Here is a 13,331-nt window from a genome sequence, read left to right on the forward strand (position 1 = left end):
ATTATTACTATTTTGGTGTGTAACGATACCTTAGCTAGGATATAGTTGTGTTATGTTTTATGAATTGGGAACGATTAACTGGTTATTTAGGCTATACAATAAGAAACAAGACCCACTTGTTATTTTGTGTTTATACACCATTGTGACTTAATTAATTAATATCATTAACGTTTATGATGGGATATATATATATAAAATAATTATGGCGCTGATTGTTATTTCCCAAGTTGGTTCAATACCTAAACTAGAATTGTTGTAATGTGATGCGTGGATGTTTGACAGAAGTTAAGGGCAATAAAAATTGAATGAAGGATGCTGTTTATTATTAGTTAACAGTTTATATAGTTTTTTATTTGTGATATACGGAAGTGGTGTTCATTGTATCATTGTATGGTTGCTCACCTAATATATATAGGGGATGTATATAAGTGCATATTCTATCATATTAGTAGTTTTGTATTTTTTTAGTGAAAATAATTTGTAGAGCGACGGCTAGGCATGTGGATTATGAAGTTTCCTTTTCCCTTTTTTTATATATTTTTTTGCTTATTAATATATTAAGGTGTGTGCAGCCTTTCAGACAGTCATAAACAATGATCGTTAGAATGTTATTGCATTAAAGTATTAAGAATTCTTTTATGGGGGGCATACTATTATGGAGTCATCCTGTGAAATTTACCAAATATAGTCTAAGTCATGAGTAGTGAAATTGAAGTAGCAACAAGAAAATGACGGTTTTGTGATTAAACGGTCTGTACTGAGACAAAATAATAGCTGTAGCATATTAAATTTTAAACCAATTAAAAGACGGTAGCTTGTTTTTATTAATGCATCTTGGAAATTGAAGAAAATGACGATGTTTCGTGACTAGAACACGAGGGTGAATCTGATTCAATCTTTCTTTTTTGGACGTCTTCTTTGATTTTGATCTAAACACTCAGAAACGATATAAATGATTTGTACATAGTAAGTTTTTTTAAAAAGAAGCGATTTATTGATAATAACCAAGTACAAAAACAAAAAACCAATTAAAATTAAAAAGAATTACAAGTACGGATAAAACCACATCTAGAAAATACCAGTATCATGCAGCTGCTGTTTGAATACATTTGAACTACATTAAACGGGAATGGTGATTTACGTCATACTGTCAACAATTTTTTTTAATAAGCCTACTTGAATGCCTAATTGTTTGGTCCATATATAAGCCCAATTTTATACAAATCGAGTCGAAAAGTTGCTACATCATAGCTTGTGATTGTGAATTGCAATAACACTTAGTGATATGAGTTAGATATTATAATTTGTCAAAAGACATAGTCACATAAGTAATAATACAATATAACTTTGTTTTGCCAAATCTAGTTACTTTAAGATGCGAAATCTAATATGTAATTCTTTACTTCTATCTTAAGCCCATAATTTGGCTCGTACGTTTTTATCTATCTATGGCTCTATGCCAAACATAAATTCACCATAGCCAAAATTAAAAAAATATACATATATATATATATATCTTTTTCTTATATATCCTTAGAAATATTACCAATGAAAATAATTAACACTAATTTGAGATGGTATGCGCATTTGTGGTCAAGAGTCTAGAATTAATTTTATATTCGTGTACTATTAAGAAAAAAAGATCGTTCATCGTTGTATAAGAAAGTGCTATCGCAATTAATACGATACAAAGATAAACACAAAAATTAATGTTACTCCCTCCATCATTCTGAAGTCTGAACTATGGAGTATATGATATGTGCTATACAAGTTAGTGCTATACACACACACATGTACATGCTGAAACACATATATTTTTGTTTTCATGAGTGAAATGAAAATAAGCATAATAATAACCATAGCCCAAGGGAAAGACATGAATTCTACTTCTATATTATATCATCAAAATATAGGTACATGTTCTTACAATGGGATTATTGCATCTGTTCATGTATCATATAGTTATGTAAAATGATAATATATATATATAATATAAATTGTGAAAAATTACCCTTGATATATATTTAAAAATTGTGAAAAATAATTGTGGATATTGTCGCGGAGAAAATAATAGGAAGAGATCGAGAATCCATCAAATCCATCAATCAATCGATGTCTTTAAAGACGTAAAAAGGAAGCAAACTCTGAGTTTCTGCCTTTCAGCTAAACTACAAAACTCAACAAGTTTCTTTAATATTGCGGGTCCTTTACTACTTTTAACACTCCTAAAATTAGTAAAATTATAAGAAGATCATAGTTTTAAAAATGCAACGAGAACTGTAACTTCTATTAATGTCAAAATCCCAAGTTCGAGGTTTAAAGCCTATACCTAATGGTTTTCAGATTAGTGCTGATTGGCTTTGCGACCTGACAGTTGTTAGTTTGGTTTAGTTTTTTTCTTCTCATTTATTTGAATCAAAATTGTTTTAGATCAGAGTTACCAATATCTACTAATACAATTTTATAAATTTTTTTTTTTTGGTAGAGAACATTTTTTGTCCGGATTTGGGTTGGGGTCATTTTGAGCTAAAATATTCCAATTAACGTTTCTAAAGTCATATAATAAAAACTCAAAAGGCGTTTAAAAAAAATTCAAAAAGATTTATAAATTTCAAAGGATATAAAAGCCTCCATATTTTATAATTTGTAATAGTTGGTGCGCTCGATATATTATCTTTAACCTTCCAATCATTGATTCTAAGAATATTAGGATTCAATAATGATTAGATATAGTGTAATAACCGCCGACCATTGTCTCCATATAGATTCTAATAATAGTGGCTTTAGATCCGTATATTTCCTTAGGTTCTGTTAATCATTTACCCGCCTCAGCTGCTATTTGATGTTGCAACTCATGACTTATTCTATGGTACAATTACAATCGAACTGGACTTCTGGCAAATATTATTTTTCTTTTTGATTTTACCTAGTAATATTTCTTGCAATAGTAATTAATTTATAAATTCGAGGGGAGAAAAATAAAGTAGGTAAAAATGAGAAATGATGAGTTGTAGTTATATATTTTTTTTTAAAACAAGTAGATGTTTTCTTTCTTATTTTGTTTTTGCGTCTCGATTTTTACGGATATTTTTCCTTTCTCATTCTTTTTAATTGGTAAAATTAGTAGGAAACTAATATAGTTGAACGAGTTGACGGGAAAAAAAGTAGGAGATTACTTTTCTACGATTCCCCCCTCTCCTTCTAGTTGGGCCACCAGTGATACTCTTATTGTTCTTAATCAATTATATAAATACTCAGCAGCTAATTCCTCGTTTCATTATTGGTATTCTCCACTTAATCCACTAATGATGTTGTTGTTGTTGCTATTGATATGCATGCCTTTGAAAGAGAATCATGGCAGCTAATTATTGGAAACTCTTTTGTCGATCATAAGCACTATTTAGATTCATAAGATCTAAAATTTCCCAACTATTTGTCTCATATAAATTTTATATCTGAAATGGAAAATATAGTAATGATGATTAAAGCAGCATGCATTGAACAAAACCGAAAAAGAAAAAAGAAGACTGATTGATAGATAGATGCATACGAGAATCTCAGGATTTGAAAGAGCCCCAGTTAGATTTCTAAAAGAATATTTGAACTGAGTTTGTAGAATATATGTTAGGGATATTAAAAAGGGAGTTTACATAATACTGTTTTATAATTGATTAGTAGTTAGTTTCATGCCTCCAGCAGAAAGAAGGGGTGATAATGATTAATTTAAGGTTTGTTTTTAGTCTTTTTGACTAAAATTTGATTATAATAAAGAAAAGGCAAATAATTCTCAGTTGAGATGCATTAACGAATCCAACCGACACATTTGACGAAATTTATATCATAACATACGATTTTTTTGTTAATTACTTTTTGTCTTTCTGAATTGTATAATGCATGTAAGAAATTGTGAGAACAGTACGTATTCTTAGTTCAATGCCTCCTTTTTTAATTTTTTATTTGAAAACGCAATTTATGTCTTACTTACGGTTTACGGCTTTTAGTTGTACTTTTATTTTTTTAAAAACTGTGGTCGATCGTAAAATTATTTCAGTGGTTATTCAAGTAGAGTCATAGTCTATATATAAACGTTTTTTTTTTCGGGGTCAGAAATATAAACGTATCTTTAAAACCCCAAAAAGTATATCTTATTAAGACGGGTTTTCGAATTATGATTCTAATCGTAACTCAAGATTAATAAAAATATTTTACCATGTTTATCTTTTATCTTCTTTATCTTTTATCTTCTTTAAGAAGATGATAATTTTTCAATACTAAGCTTAAGCTGATGTGACGACTTTTGAAGGTTCAAGAAAGGGTCTTGGATTATTTAAGAAGGGCTCTTAAACATTTAAGAACCATGCCTAAACCTTATTTGTGTGGCATAATAAGAATTTTGATTTCAACTAATGACATTTCTGGAAACAACATATGTATAATTTGGTATCTAAGATGTCCATAAAATGATTTTTCATGTAGGTCTAAAGATTTAATTACTTCTCCCAAACTTTTAGGGAAACTAATTTCAAATTGTAACTTGACATTTCATAATACTGTAAATCAGTGTGAATATAAAGATATGAAACTCGAGCAACAACATCAGCTTAATCTTGGCTACGAAATTTTTGTTTTTTTATAGAAAATAGAGAGTTTTTCACCTTCATTGTTTAGCCTGCAACGAGTAGAATAAGCAATGTTAGAAACTCTTAAAAGTTCTATAAATTTGAATCGGACAGAAACTCTCTTTGTTTACGGGTTACTGTTCCAAAAAAGTGAAATCTAGATATCTCAATTGCTTAATTTCTATACTGATACAGCAAATGATTTTGTAATGAAAGGAAAAATAACAGATATTGATTACCGTAAGTCGAGAAGAACGGCGAGGAGAAGATGAGGCAGATAACAGGAGATAGGATCTGTTAACCCTCTATGTTTTAGACACTAGTAGGCTATTAGTGAGCCACTAATGGGCCAAAAATGACATATAACAGGCCATTAACGATCTTCTAATGGGCTATTAATTGGCATTAATGGGTCATTAATGGGCTCCTGATAGGTCGTTAATGATACGGGGGCACTAATGGGTCGAATATGTTCATATAATGGGTCATTAAGGGGCTTTTAATATACCCATTAATGAGCTAATGGGTCATTAGTTGACTCTAATGGGTCATTAGAAGACATAATGGGTTACTAATGGGTTGAAAATGAACATATAATGGACCAATGAGCATATAATGGGCCGAGACCTTAAAACGCTCCGTTTCAGCTGAAAAGTCTATCGTCTCTACCGGCGACTTGATCGGAGATTCTCAGTTTCTGAGGCAGGGCTTTGAGAGCAAAGAAAATCTCAAAAATTCGTAAAGTGGGGAAATGGGAATAGAGATTGTAGGTCAAATCGAGAAAGTCAGTGGTAAAGAGTTGAGTTACAGTGATTTTGCAGAGAGATACTTGGCCAAGAACCAGCCAGTGGTAATCTCCGATCTCACTGACGATTGGCGAGCTCGGGAAGACTGGGTCAGTGGGAATGGACGCCCTAATCTTCAATTCGTTGCCACCCATTTTGAAAATTCCAGAGTTCAGGTAATCCATGAATGATGAATGTAACTCTGTTTGATTCCGGCAAAGAGTCCTCAGTGTTTGTATCTGTGTGCAACTTTGCTCCAAATTTTTCAAATTTTTGGTTTTTCTTGGTTACAAATTCGTCAGGCTAATAATGTATTTTGTAATGAGCATACTCGCGTAGTCTTTTTGCACTGATTATTTGGTGCTGGTTATTTGCAGGTTGCAGATTGTGATACGAGAGAATATACAGATCAGAAAAGATTAGAAATGTCTGTTATGGAATTTGTCGAACAATGGACCCAGGCTTCTATTGAGGACAAAGGAAAAGATGATGTTTTGTGTGATAATGGAAAGTCAGTTTTGTATCTGAAGGACTGGCACTTTGTCAAGGTGCATACTTGAGGTCAATTCACAAGCTTGCTACTTTGAATTGTTGTGCTGATTCTTGTTAAATCCAGGAGTATCCAGACTATACGGCTTACCAAACACCACCGTTGTTTTGTGATGATTGGCTTAACATGTATCTAGACAACTACCAAATGCATGAGGATAGAGATCATTTCCAGAAGTACGATCAAATAAGCTGCTCTGATTATCGCTTTGTTTATATGGGCGGAAAAGGTCTGTGTAAGATCTTTAATAATTACATGTGAAACCGATATACCAATTTGTGGTCTTGCTCTCTGGTTTGAGTGTTTTGGTCTTTGGACAGATCTGATCATGTCTTAACTCTTGGCTGCAGGATCTTGGACACCTCTGCACGCTGATGTCTTTAGATCTTATAGTTGGTCAGCTAATGTATGTGGTAAAAAAAGATGGCTTTTTCTTCCGCCTCCTCAAAGTCATCTTGTTTATGACAGGCAAGCGTTTTCTTTTCTCGTGTTGGTCAGATAAGCCACATTTTATTTTCACTCTTTTTAGCCTTATAGTTCGATGATTTTTTCAGGTACATGAAAAATTGCGTTTACAACATCTTTGAAGAGGTGAATGAGACTAAATTCCCAGGTTTTAAGGAGGTAAATCAGTTAGTCCTACTATTAGTTTGTAAGGTATTCTTGATTTCTTTCACCATTGTGTTTATGCGCGTTTTATGGTTTGCATTCAGACTACGTGGTTTGAGTGCATTCAAGAACCTGGTGAAATTATCTTTGTTCCCAGTGGATGGCATCACCAAGTATATAACTTGGTAACTCCCATTCTCTCCCTCTATCTATAATATTTTGACATCATCAAAACGTTGGTGAGTGATCTTAGATACTTTTACAGGAAGACACAATATCTATTAACCACAATTGGCTCAACGCATACAACTTATCTTGGGTGGTAAGGGCATTTCTACTTGTATATAAGGAAAAATGCAACTGAACTAAAAGATGAAGTTAGTTATGACTGCTCAAATTTCAGTGGGATCTACTATGGAAGGACTACAAGGACACTGAAGAGTCAATAGAAGACATAAGAGACATCTCTGATGATTTTGAAGCTCTCTGCCAGCGTAATCTTGCTGCCAACACAGGTGCATGCATAACTTATCTTAATTTGAGGAGACCCATCTCTATCTTTTCTCCTGTTTCTCTCCTTTCCTAATTTGAGGGTAGCTTCTTCTGGTTATTCATCTGGGAACATTCGAGTGGATAAGTTTAATGTCTTCAAGAAATTAAATGCTGTAGGTGCAGCTATCTGTGTAGTATGTTTAGGAAACTCAGTGTGCAATAGTGAACAACTGAATCTTTAAGTTGAATGTTTTTTTCATATCCGAACAAAAACTTTTTTAAAAAACAACCCTTCTAAGCTTTGGAGCTTTGAATATGAACATCCCTATGTTGACTCCTTCTCTTACAGGAATGAATTTGAATGACTTCTTCATCTTCACGTCACGTTTTGCTTTGGGCAACATGGTCCTACTGCAGTCTTACGCTAACAAACAAGAAACCCTGAATCCATGCTCATCAGCAATGGCACAGAATCTGGTATTGAATCTCTCGACTATCCAGAAAATCATGGTGATGATGATATCTGCAGGCGCCGTAACTGCAAAGGATGTGTATCTGGACTTGAGAGAAACACTGGAGGAGGATCCACAGTTTCTCAGTTTGTGCAGAGACATTGGAAGAACATATGCAATGATTCACAGGGAAGAAGAAGATCAGATACTCTTTGCGAATGAGTTATTATTACCAAAGATTTCAGGTTTTGCAGACCAACAGATGCAAATATGTTCTCCAAAAGATCTTGTTGTAATGATAGACCGTTGTAATACTTGTTCATCTCATCTCTTAGCATGATGAAAAATATACCTTTTATTGACCTTATTGGATTTTCTTTTTTTACATATATAAATCGAATACACATTCCATGGAAGTTCAAGAAGTTCTCATTCTCTCTATATACAGAAATGAAATGACGAAACTAGCACTAATAGATTTAGGGAATATTATACTTAATTATAGTATCTTATTTACTCGGTCAATCTCTGATATTTTGGTCAGTTTCGGATATATCAGACGATCCCCAAGATTTCCGATATCTCCCTAACATTTTTTGTATAAATAGTAGCCCGAAGCAGTGAAAACACATCTTAGGAACAATGATCGAAAACACATCTTAGGAACATGATCATTGTTCCTGAGATGATCGGAAGTGTTGTCGGAGTTCATAACGGGAACAGATTTGATCAAGTCGTGATTAAACCGGAGATGATCGGTCATTATTTTGCCGAGTTTTCGATGACTTGCAAGAAAGTTAATCACTATAGACCACGTATCTGTGGTTGTGGTTGTTACCGTCGTTCCACCAGGTTTATTCCTCTCCGGTGATGATGAAATATAATTCTCTTTGGAAGAAGAAAGCTCTTTATTTGTTCTGTCTTATTGGTGTTTTTATTTTATTTTCTTGGAACCAGTAAATTCATTATTTTGGAGACACAATAAAACAACATTTCCTCTTCGGTCTCCAGCTTTGAACTAGTTTACGTCGGTTTACTTTGGTTAACCAGTTGGTTCTCATCTATTTTGTTCCAAATTGGTTTGACTTTGATAGAGCAATAGAGCTTTTCTTTTTGAAAAAGAACTGAAAATAATTTTTAAAAAAAATAATCTATGGTATAGTATAAGAAAATCTCCCGATAACATAAATTCTTATGATGGTTATTTGATCTAACCTTAAAATGAAACTCTCGTATTCCATTTGATCTAGTTACTCTTATCCCAATCTAAGCGAAGCCAGTTTCTTATGCAATTGTTCAAACATGAGTGCATGACTAAATGTATGTAGCTTATCAACTTTTAACAAACAAAACAAAATTAGATCATGTGTAATGTAACCACCGAGTGAAACTAAATGCAATGATTTAGGAGGAGCAAGAGACCATGCACTCTTTACAAGAAAACCATTACAACAGAACAATTCGTTTGTTTTTGCATATCAATAGATACACAGATTATAGGAGTTCATGAACATAAAATTTTCCATCTTATATAATAATTATTATTATTCATCATATTGTAGATTTTCGTTTACATGTATAACTAAAGAAAAGAAATGACAAAAATCATCCTGACAAACTGAAACTTGGATCTCTATCCTCTCATTTTTTCCATCTCTCCAGTCTTCATCCTGCATTTTTTTTAATAACCATAGAAATCAATAAAATCACATCAATTTCACTATGACATACACACATACAAGTACATACATGCATATATATATATATATATAGAGAGAGAGAGAGAGAGAGAAGAGAGAGAGAGAGAGAGTTACTGCGAGTGTGAGGTTGATGAGTGAAAGTTGCTTAAAGGTCGATGGCAGTCCTTCATACAATGTCTGAAGCATTCAGTTTTCATCTCACGATCGTTGCAGGTCATTATACATTGACCTACACAGACATGATCCATCGCTTCTCCAATGGGAGCCATCACCACCAGAACGAACATCATCATCACCACCACACTCCATTTGTTCTCCATTTTTTTTCTTCTTAATTAATTTGAAACAAATTATGTATGTATATATTATATTATATTCAATGGAAGCTCTCTCTCTCTCGCGATATATATACAGATGAATTGACCAACTCGTTGTCAGAAAAAAATTAGACTCTGTTTTGAAAAACAAATTGTGAGAAAAAGGAAACAAATCCCACATAAAAGCATAGTTAATTTTTAATACTTTGAGATTTTTTTTTTCTTTTGAAAGTTACATATGTCTCATGAAAACGGTTCTCAAAGAGTTCTCAAAAGGTTTTTAAAGGGTTCTCAAATTTTTTATTTGAGAATTGGTTCTCATCTTTTTTTTTTTTTTTAACTACTTTTTATTATTTTATTGCTTTCTAAGTTGAGAATCATTAAGATATTAGAGATGCTCTAAGATTCAGGCCACATTATTATAATGTATATTACCATTGAATCAACTTCAATTTATAGTGGGATATTCTAAGAAATTCTAATATTACAAAAATAATCGAATTCATGTATTACATTTTTTTGTTACCTTGATTCTCAAGTTATGATTTGGTCCCTTGTACTAGACAAGCTTGAATTTTGCCCGTCCTAGATATTTAGGTTGGGAGCATTGCAAGTAGCTTAAGAATTCAGTTTTTATTGATTTTATTTATTTATGTATCATTTGAACTATTCTTATCATTTTATTGGTTTTATTCTTCGACATATATTTTCTTGTGCGGTTCCTAATACATAATTATAGATTGATTTCACTGCAACTACCAGAAGTATATTCCAAACAAAGTACACATGATATTCAAAAACTTATAAATAAAATACTATTTCAAGATTTTCAACAATCATCTGAAAATACTAGAAATTTCAGCAAATTTAAAAACTAAAATAGTAGGATATTGGGTTGGGCATAGCCTTCGTTAAGTTTTCATACGGGTCATATTTATAGTTAGTTGTAAAACATAAATACAAAACCATACTGGCTGGCTCTTTCCATTCTTTCATTTGTCAGAAAAAAATTAGACTCTGTTTTGAAAAACAAATTGTGAGAAAAAGGAAACAAATCCCACTGAAAAAAAAAACAAAAAAATGGAAAATAGAGACAAAAAGGAAAAAGTAAAGAAGGTAATCAAGATTTTTTTCAAATTATAAAAATGTTATGTTAAGAATGTTATTTTCAAATAAAAATATTTTTCTATATTAAAACTTATTTTTAAGAAATTCTTTTGCATTTCTCCATTGTATCTCAAAAATACTCAAGTTTCTTTGTAGGTTTCTTAAAATAGCTTAAGTATTATAATAATCAATTAGAAACTCACATGAATTTCTTTGATAAATATGGTCTAAGAGGGTTAAATAAGTAGATGTATATCAAATTATAAATAAAATCTTAAAAATTTGAAAAGCATAACTAAAATATGCTACGGTAGGAATAAATCCTAAGCTAATATTTGATTATGATATTGACATGGTAGTAGCACAACTAGATTAGGAATACATTAATTAATTGATAGTATCTTATTTACTCGGTCAATCTCTGATATTCTTTCTGGTCAGTTTCCGATATATCAGACGATCGCCAAGATTTTACGATATATCCCAACGTTTTTGTATAAATAGTTAGTGAAGAAGAAGAAAGGATTTGTCACTTTACCAATTTCTAATGGCATGTTCTATCTTCTTGCAGAAAATCGCAAACTCCGATAACAATGGTGATCAACTAAGCAGAGTTTGCCACGGCCGTGGCGGTTGCGACGAAGAAGAGAGCGTTCAAGAAGTTCTCATTCAGAGGATTCAACGTCGAAGCTCTCCTCAAAATGTCGAACGTTGATCTCGCTAAGCTCTTCAACGCTCGTGTTCGCAGGAGATTCTACAGAGGATTAAAGAAGAAACCTCTGATTCTGATCAAGAAGCTACGAAAGGCGAAAAAAGAAGCAAGTGTTGAGAACAAGAAGAAGCCCGAAGCAGTGAAAACACATCTTAGGAACATGATCATTGTTCCTGAGATGATCGGAACTCGGAAGTGTTGTCGGAGTTCATAACGGGAAGAAATTTAACCAAGTCGTGATTAAACCGGAGATGATCGGTCATTATCTTGCTGAATTTTCGATGACATGCAAGAAAGTTAATCACTATAGACCACGTATCTGTGGTTGTGGTTGTTACCGTCGTTCCACCAGGTTTATTCCTCTCAGGTGACGAAGAAAATATAATTCTCTTTGGAAGAAGAAATCTCTTTATTTGTTCTGTCTTATTGGTGTTTTTTTTTTGAAACAGTTAATTTGTGTTTTGTGTTTTCTGTCTTGTCCTCTTCAGAATGTCGGATAAAGCTCTCTTTTTTTTTTGTTCCTTGAAGGTTTTGAATAATAGTTGTAGCAGATCTACAAAGCCTAACTCTCACTCATAATCACTATGAGTTCTATAACCGGTTATGCTAGATGAGGTCTCAAATCTAGTTCTAGAAGAAGACACATCTGCAAATTTTCTTTCCATTGATTCCATAAACAATGGTGTATCTCATAATTACACACAAGAAAATAAAGAAATTAACTAAATGGAAAATAAAGAAACGTGAAGACTAGAGAGGAATACAATCTCATTAAATTAGGAGACACAATAAAACCACATTTCCTCTTCGGTCTCCAGCTTTGAACTACTTGACGTCGGTTTACTTCGGTTAACCAGTTGATTCTCATCAATTTTATTCCAAATTGGTTTGAATTGATAGAGCGATAGAGTTTTTTTTTTTTTAAAAAAAGAGCTTACAGTATTTAATTTTTAAATTTATGGTAGTATAAGAACATATCCAGATACATCAATCTTTATGATGGATTCTAATCTTCTCATTATTAAAGTTCAACTTTATTGTAGATTTTCGTTTACATATTGAAAGAAAAGAAAGGAAAAAAATATCATCTTGACAAATTCTGAAACTTGGATCTTTATCCTCTCATTTCTTCCATCTCTCTAGTCTTCATCCTGCATCATTTATAACCATAGAAACCATATCAATTTCACTATGACATACACACGTACAAGAACATACATGCATATATACGGAGAGAGAGAGAGAGAGAGAGAGAGAGAGAGAGATTTACTGCGAGTGTGAAGTTGAGTGAAAGTTGCTTGAAGGTCGATGTTCGCAGTCCTTCATACACTGTCTGAAGCATTCAGTTTTGAACTCAGGATCACGGCAGGTCAATTCACATTTAAATACACATATATGATTTATTGCTTCTCCAATGGGAGCCATCACCACCAGAACGAACATCATCATCACCACCACACTCCATTTGTTCTCCATTTTTCTTCTTATTTTGACAAGTTATGTATGTATATATTATATTATATTCAGTGGAAGCTTTCTCTCTCTCTCTCGATATATATACAGATGAATTGACCAACTCGTTCTTTGTTTCTGTTAAATTTCATGTTATTACTATGAAAGCTATATATGCTAGGGCCATTAATATGTGAAGCGTTGAAAATTGACTATAGAACTCTTAAAAATGCATATGGAAAGATATATTACCAGAAATGCATATTATCAAAAGAAAGTTGACTAGTTTTGTTTATTAAGAGAATAAAGCATGAGATTGAGGCCACATTCTAATGTATATTACCATTGAATCAACTCCAATTTTAAAGTGGGATCTTCTACCAAATTTTAATATTACAAAAAATAATGGAATTAATTTACGTATTACAATTTTTAAAAATTAATGAAAATTGACTATAGAACTCTTAAAAATGCATATTATCAAAAGAAAGTTGACTAGTTTTATTATTAAGATAATAAAGCATGAGTTTCAGGCC

At 32.4% G+C, this 13,331-nt stretch overlaps 3 protein-coding genes across 3 annotated transcripts; 2 read left to right on the forward strand and 1 right to left on the reverse strand.

Moving 5' to 3' along the window:
- The first annotated feature begins 5,306 nt into the window (after positions 1 to 5,306).
- On the forward strand, positions 5,307 to 7,882 carry LOC18012057 (jmjC domain-containing protein 4). The gene is made up of 9 exons (XM_006394255.2): positions 5,307 to 5,580; positions 5,782 to 5,952; positions 6,021 to 6,183; positions 6,305 to 6,422; positions 6,509 to 6,578; positions 6,668 to 6,748; positions 6,829 to 6,885; positions 6,967 to 7,078; positions 7,405 to 7,882. The coding sequence occupies exons 1-9, from the start codon at positions 5,371 to 5,373 to the stop codon at positions 7,845 to 7,847; spliced, it is 1,425 nt and encodes a 474-aa protein (XP_006394317.1). The 5' UTR covers positions 5,307 to 5,370; the 3' UTR covers positions 7,848 to 7,882.
- Positions 7,883 to 11,224: 3,342 nt separating this feature from the next.
- On the forward strand, positions 11,225 to 11,714 carry LOC18012135 (40S ribosomal protein S15-6). Its single transcript, XM_024151289.1, is given in 2 exon segments — positions 11,225 to 11,527; positions 11,529 to 11,714. Coding segments are annotated over 2 exon segments (489 nt in total).
- Positions 11,715 to 12,457: 743 nt separating this feature from the next.
- LOC18012136 lies at positions 12,458 to 12,819 on the reverse strand. Its single transcript, XM_006394259.2, has 2 exons — positions 12,614 to 12,819; positions 12,458 to 12,494 (listed from the first exon to the last, which is right to left on the reverse strand). Exons 1-2 carry the CDS (start codon positions 12,817 to 12,819, stop codon positions 12,458 to 12,460), a joined length of 243 nt encoding a protein of 80 aa, XP_006394321.1.
- Between the last annotated feature and the right edge of the window lie 512 nt (positions 12,820 to 13,331).

Source organism: Eutrema salsugineum, unplaced genomic scaffold (assembly GCF_000478725.1).
Source record: "Eutrema salsugineum unplaced genomic scaffold, Eutsalg1_0 scaffold_6, whole genome shotgun sequence".
Taxonomy (NCBI): domain Eukaryota; kingdom Viridiplantae; phylum Streptophyta; class Magnoliopsida; order Brassicales; family Brassicaceae; genus Eutrema; species Eutrema salsugineum.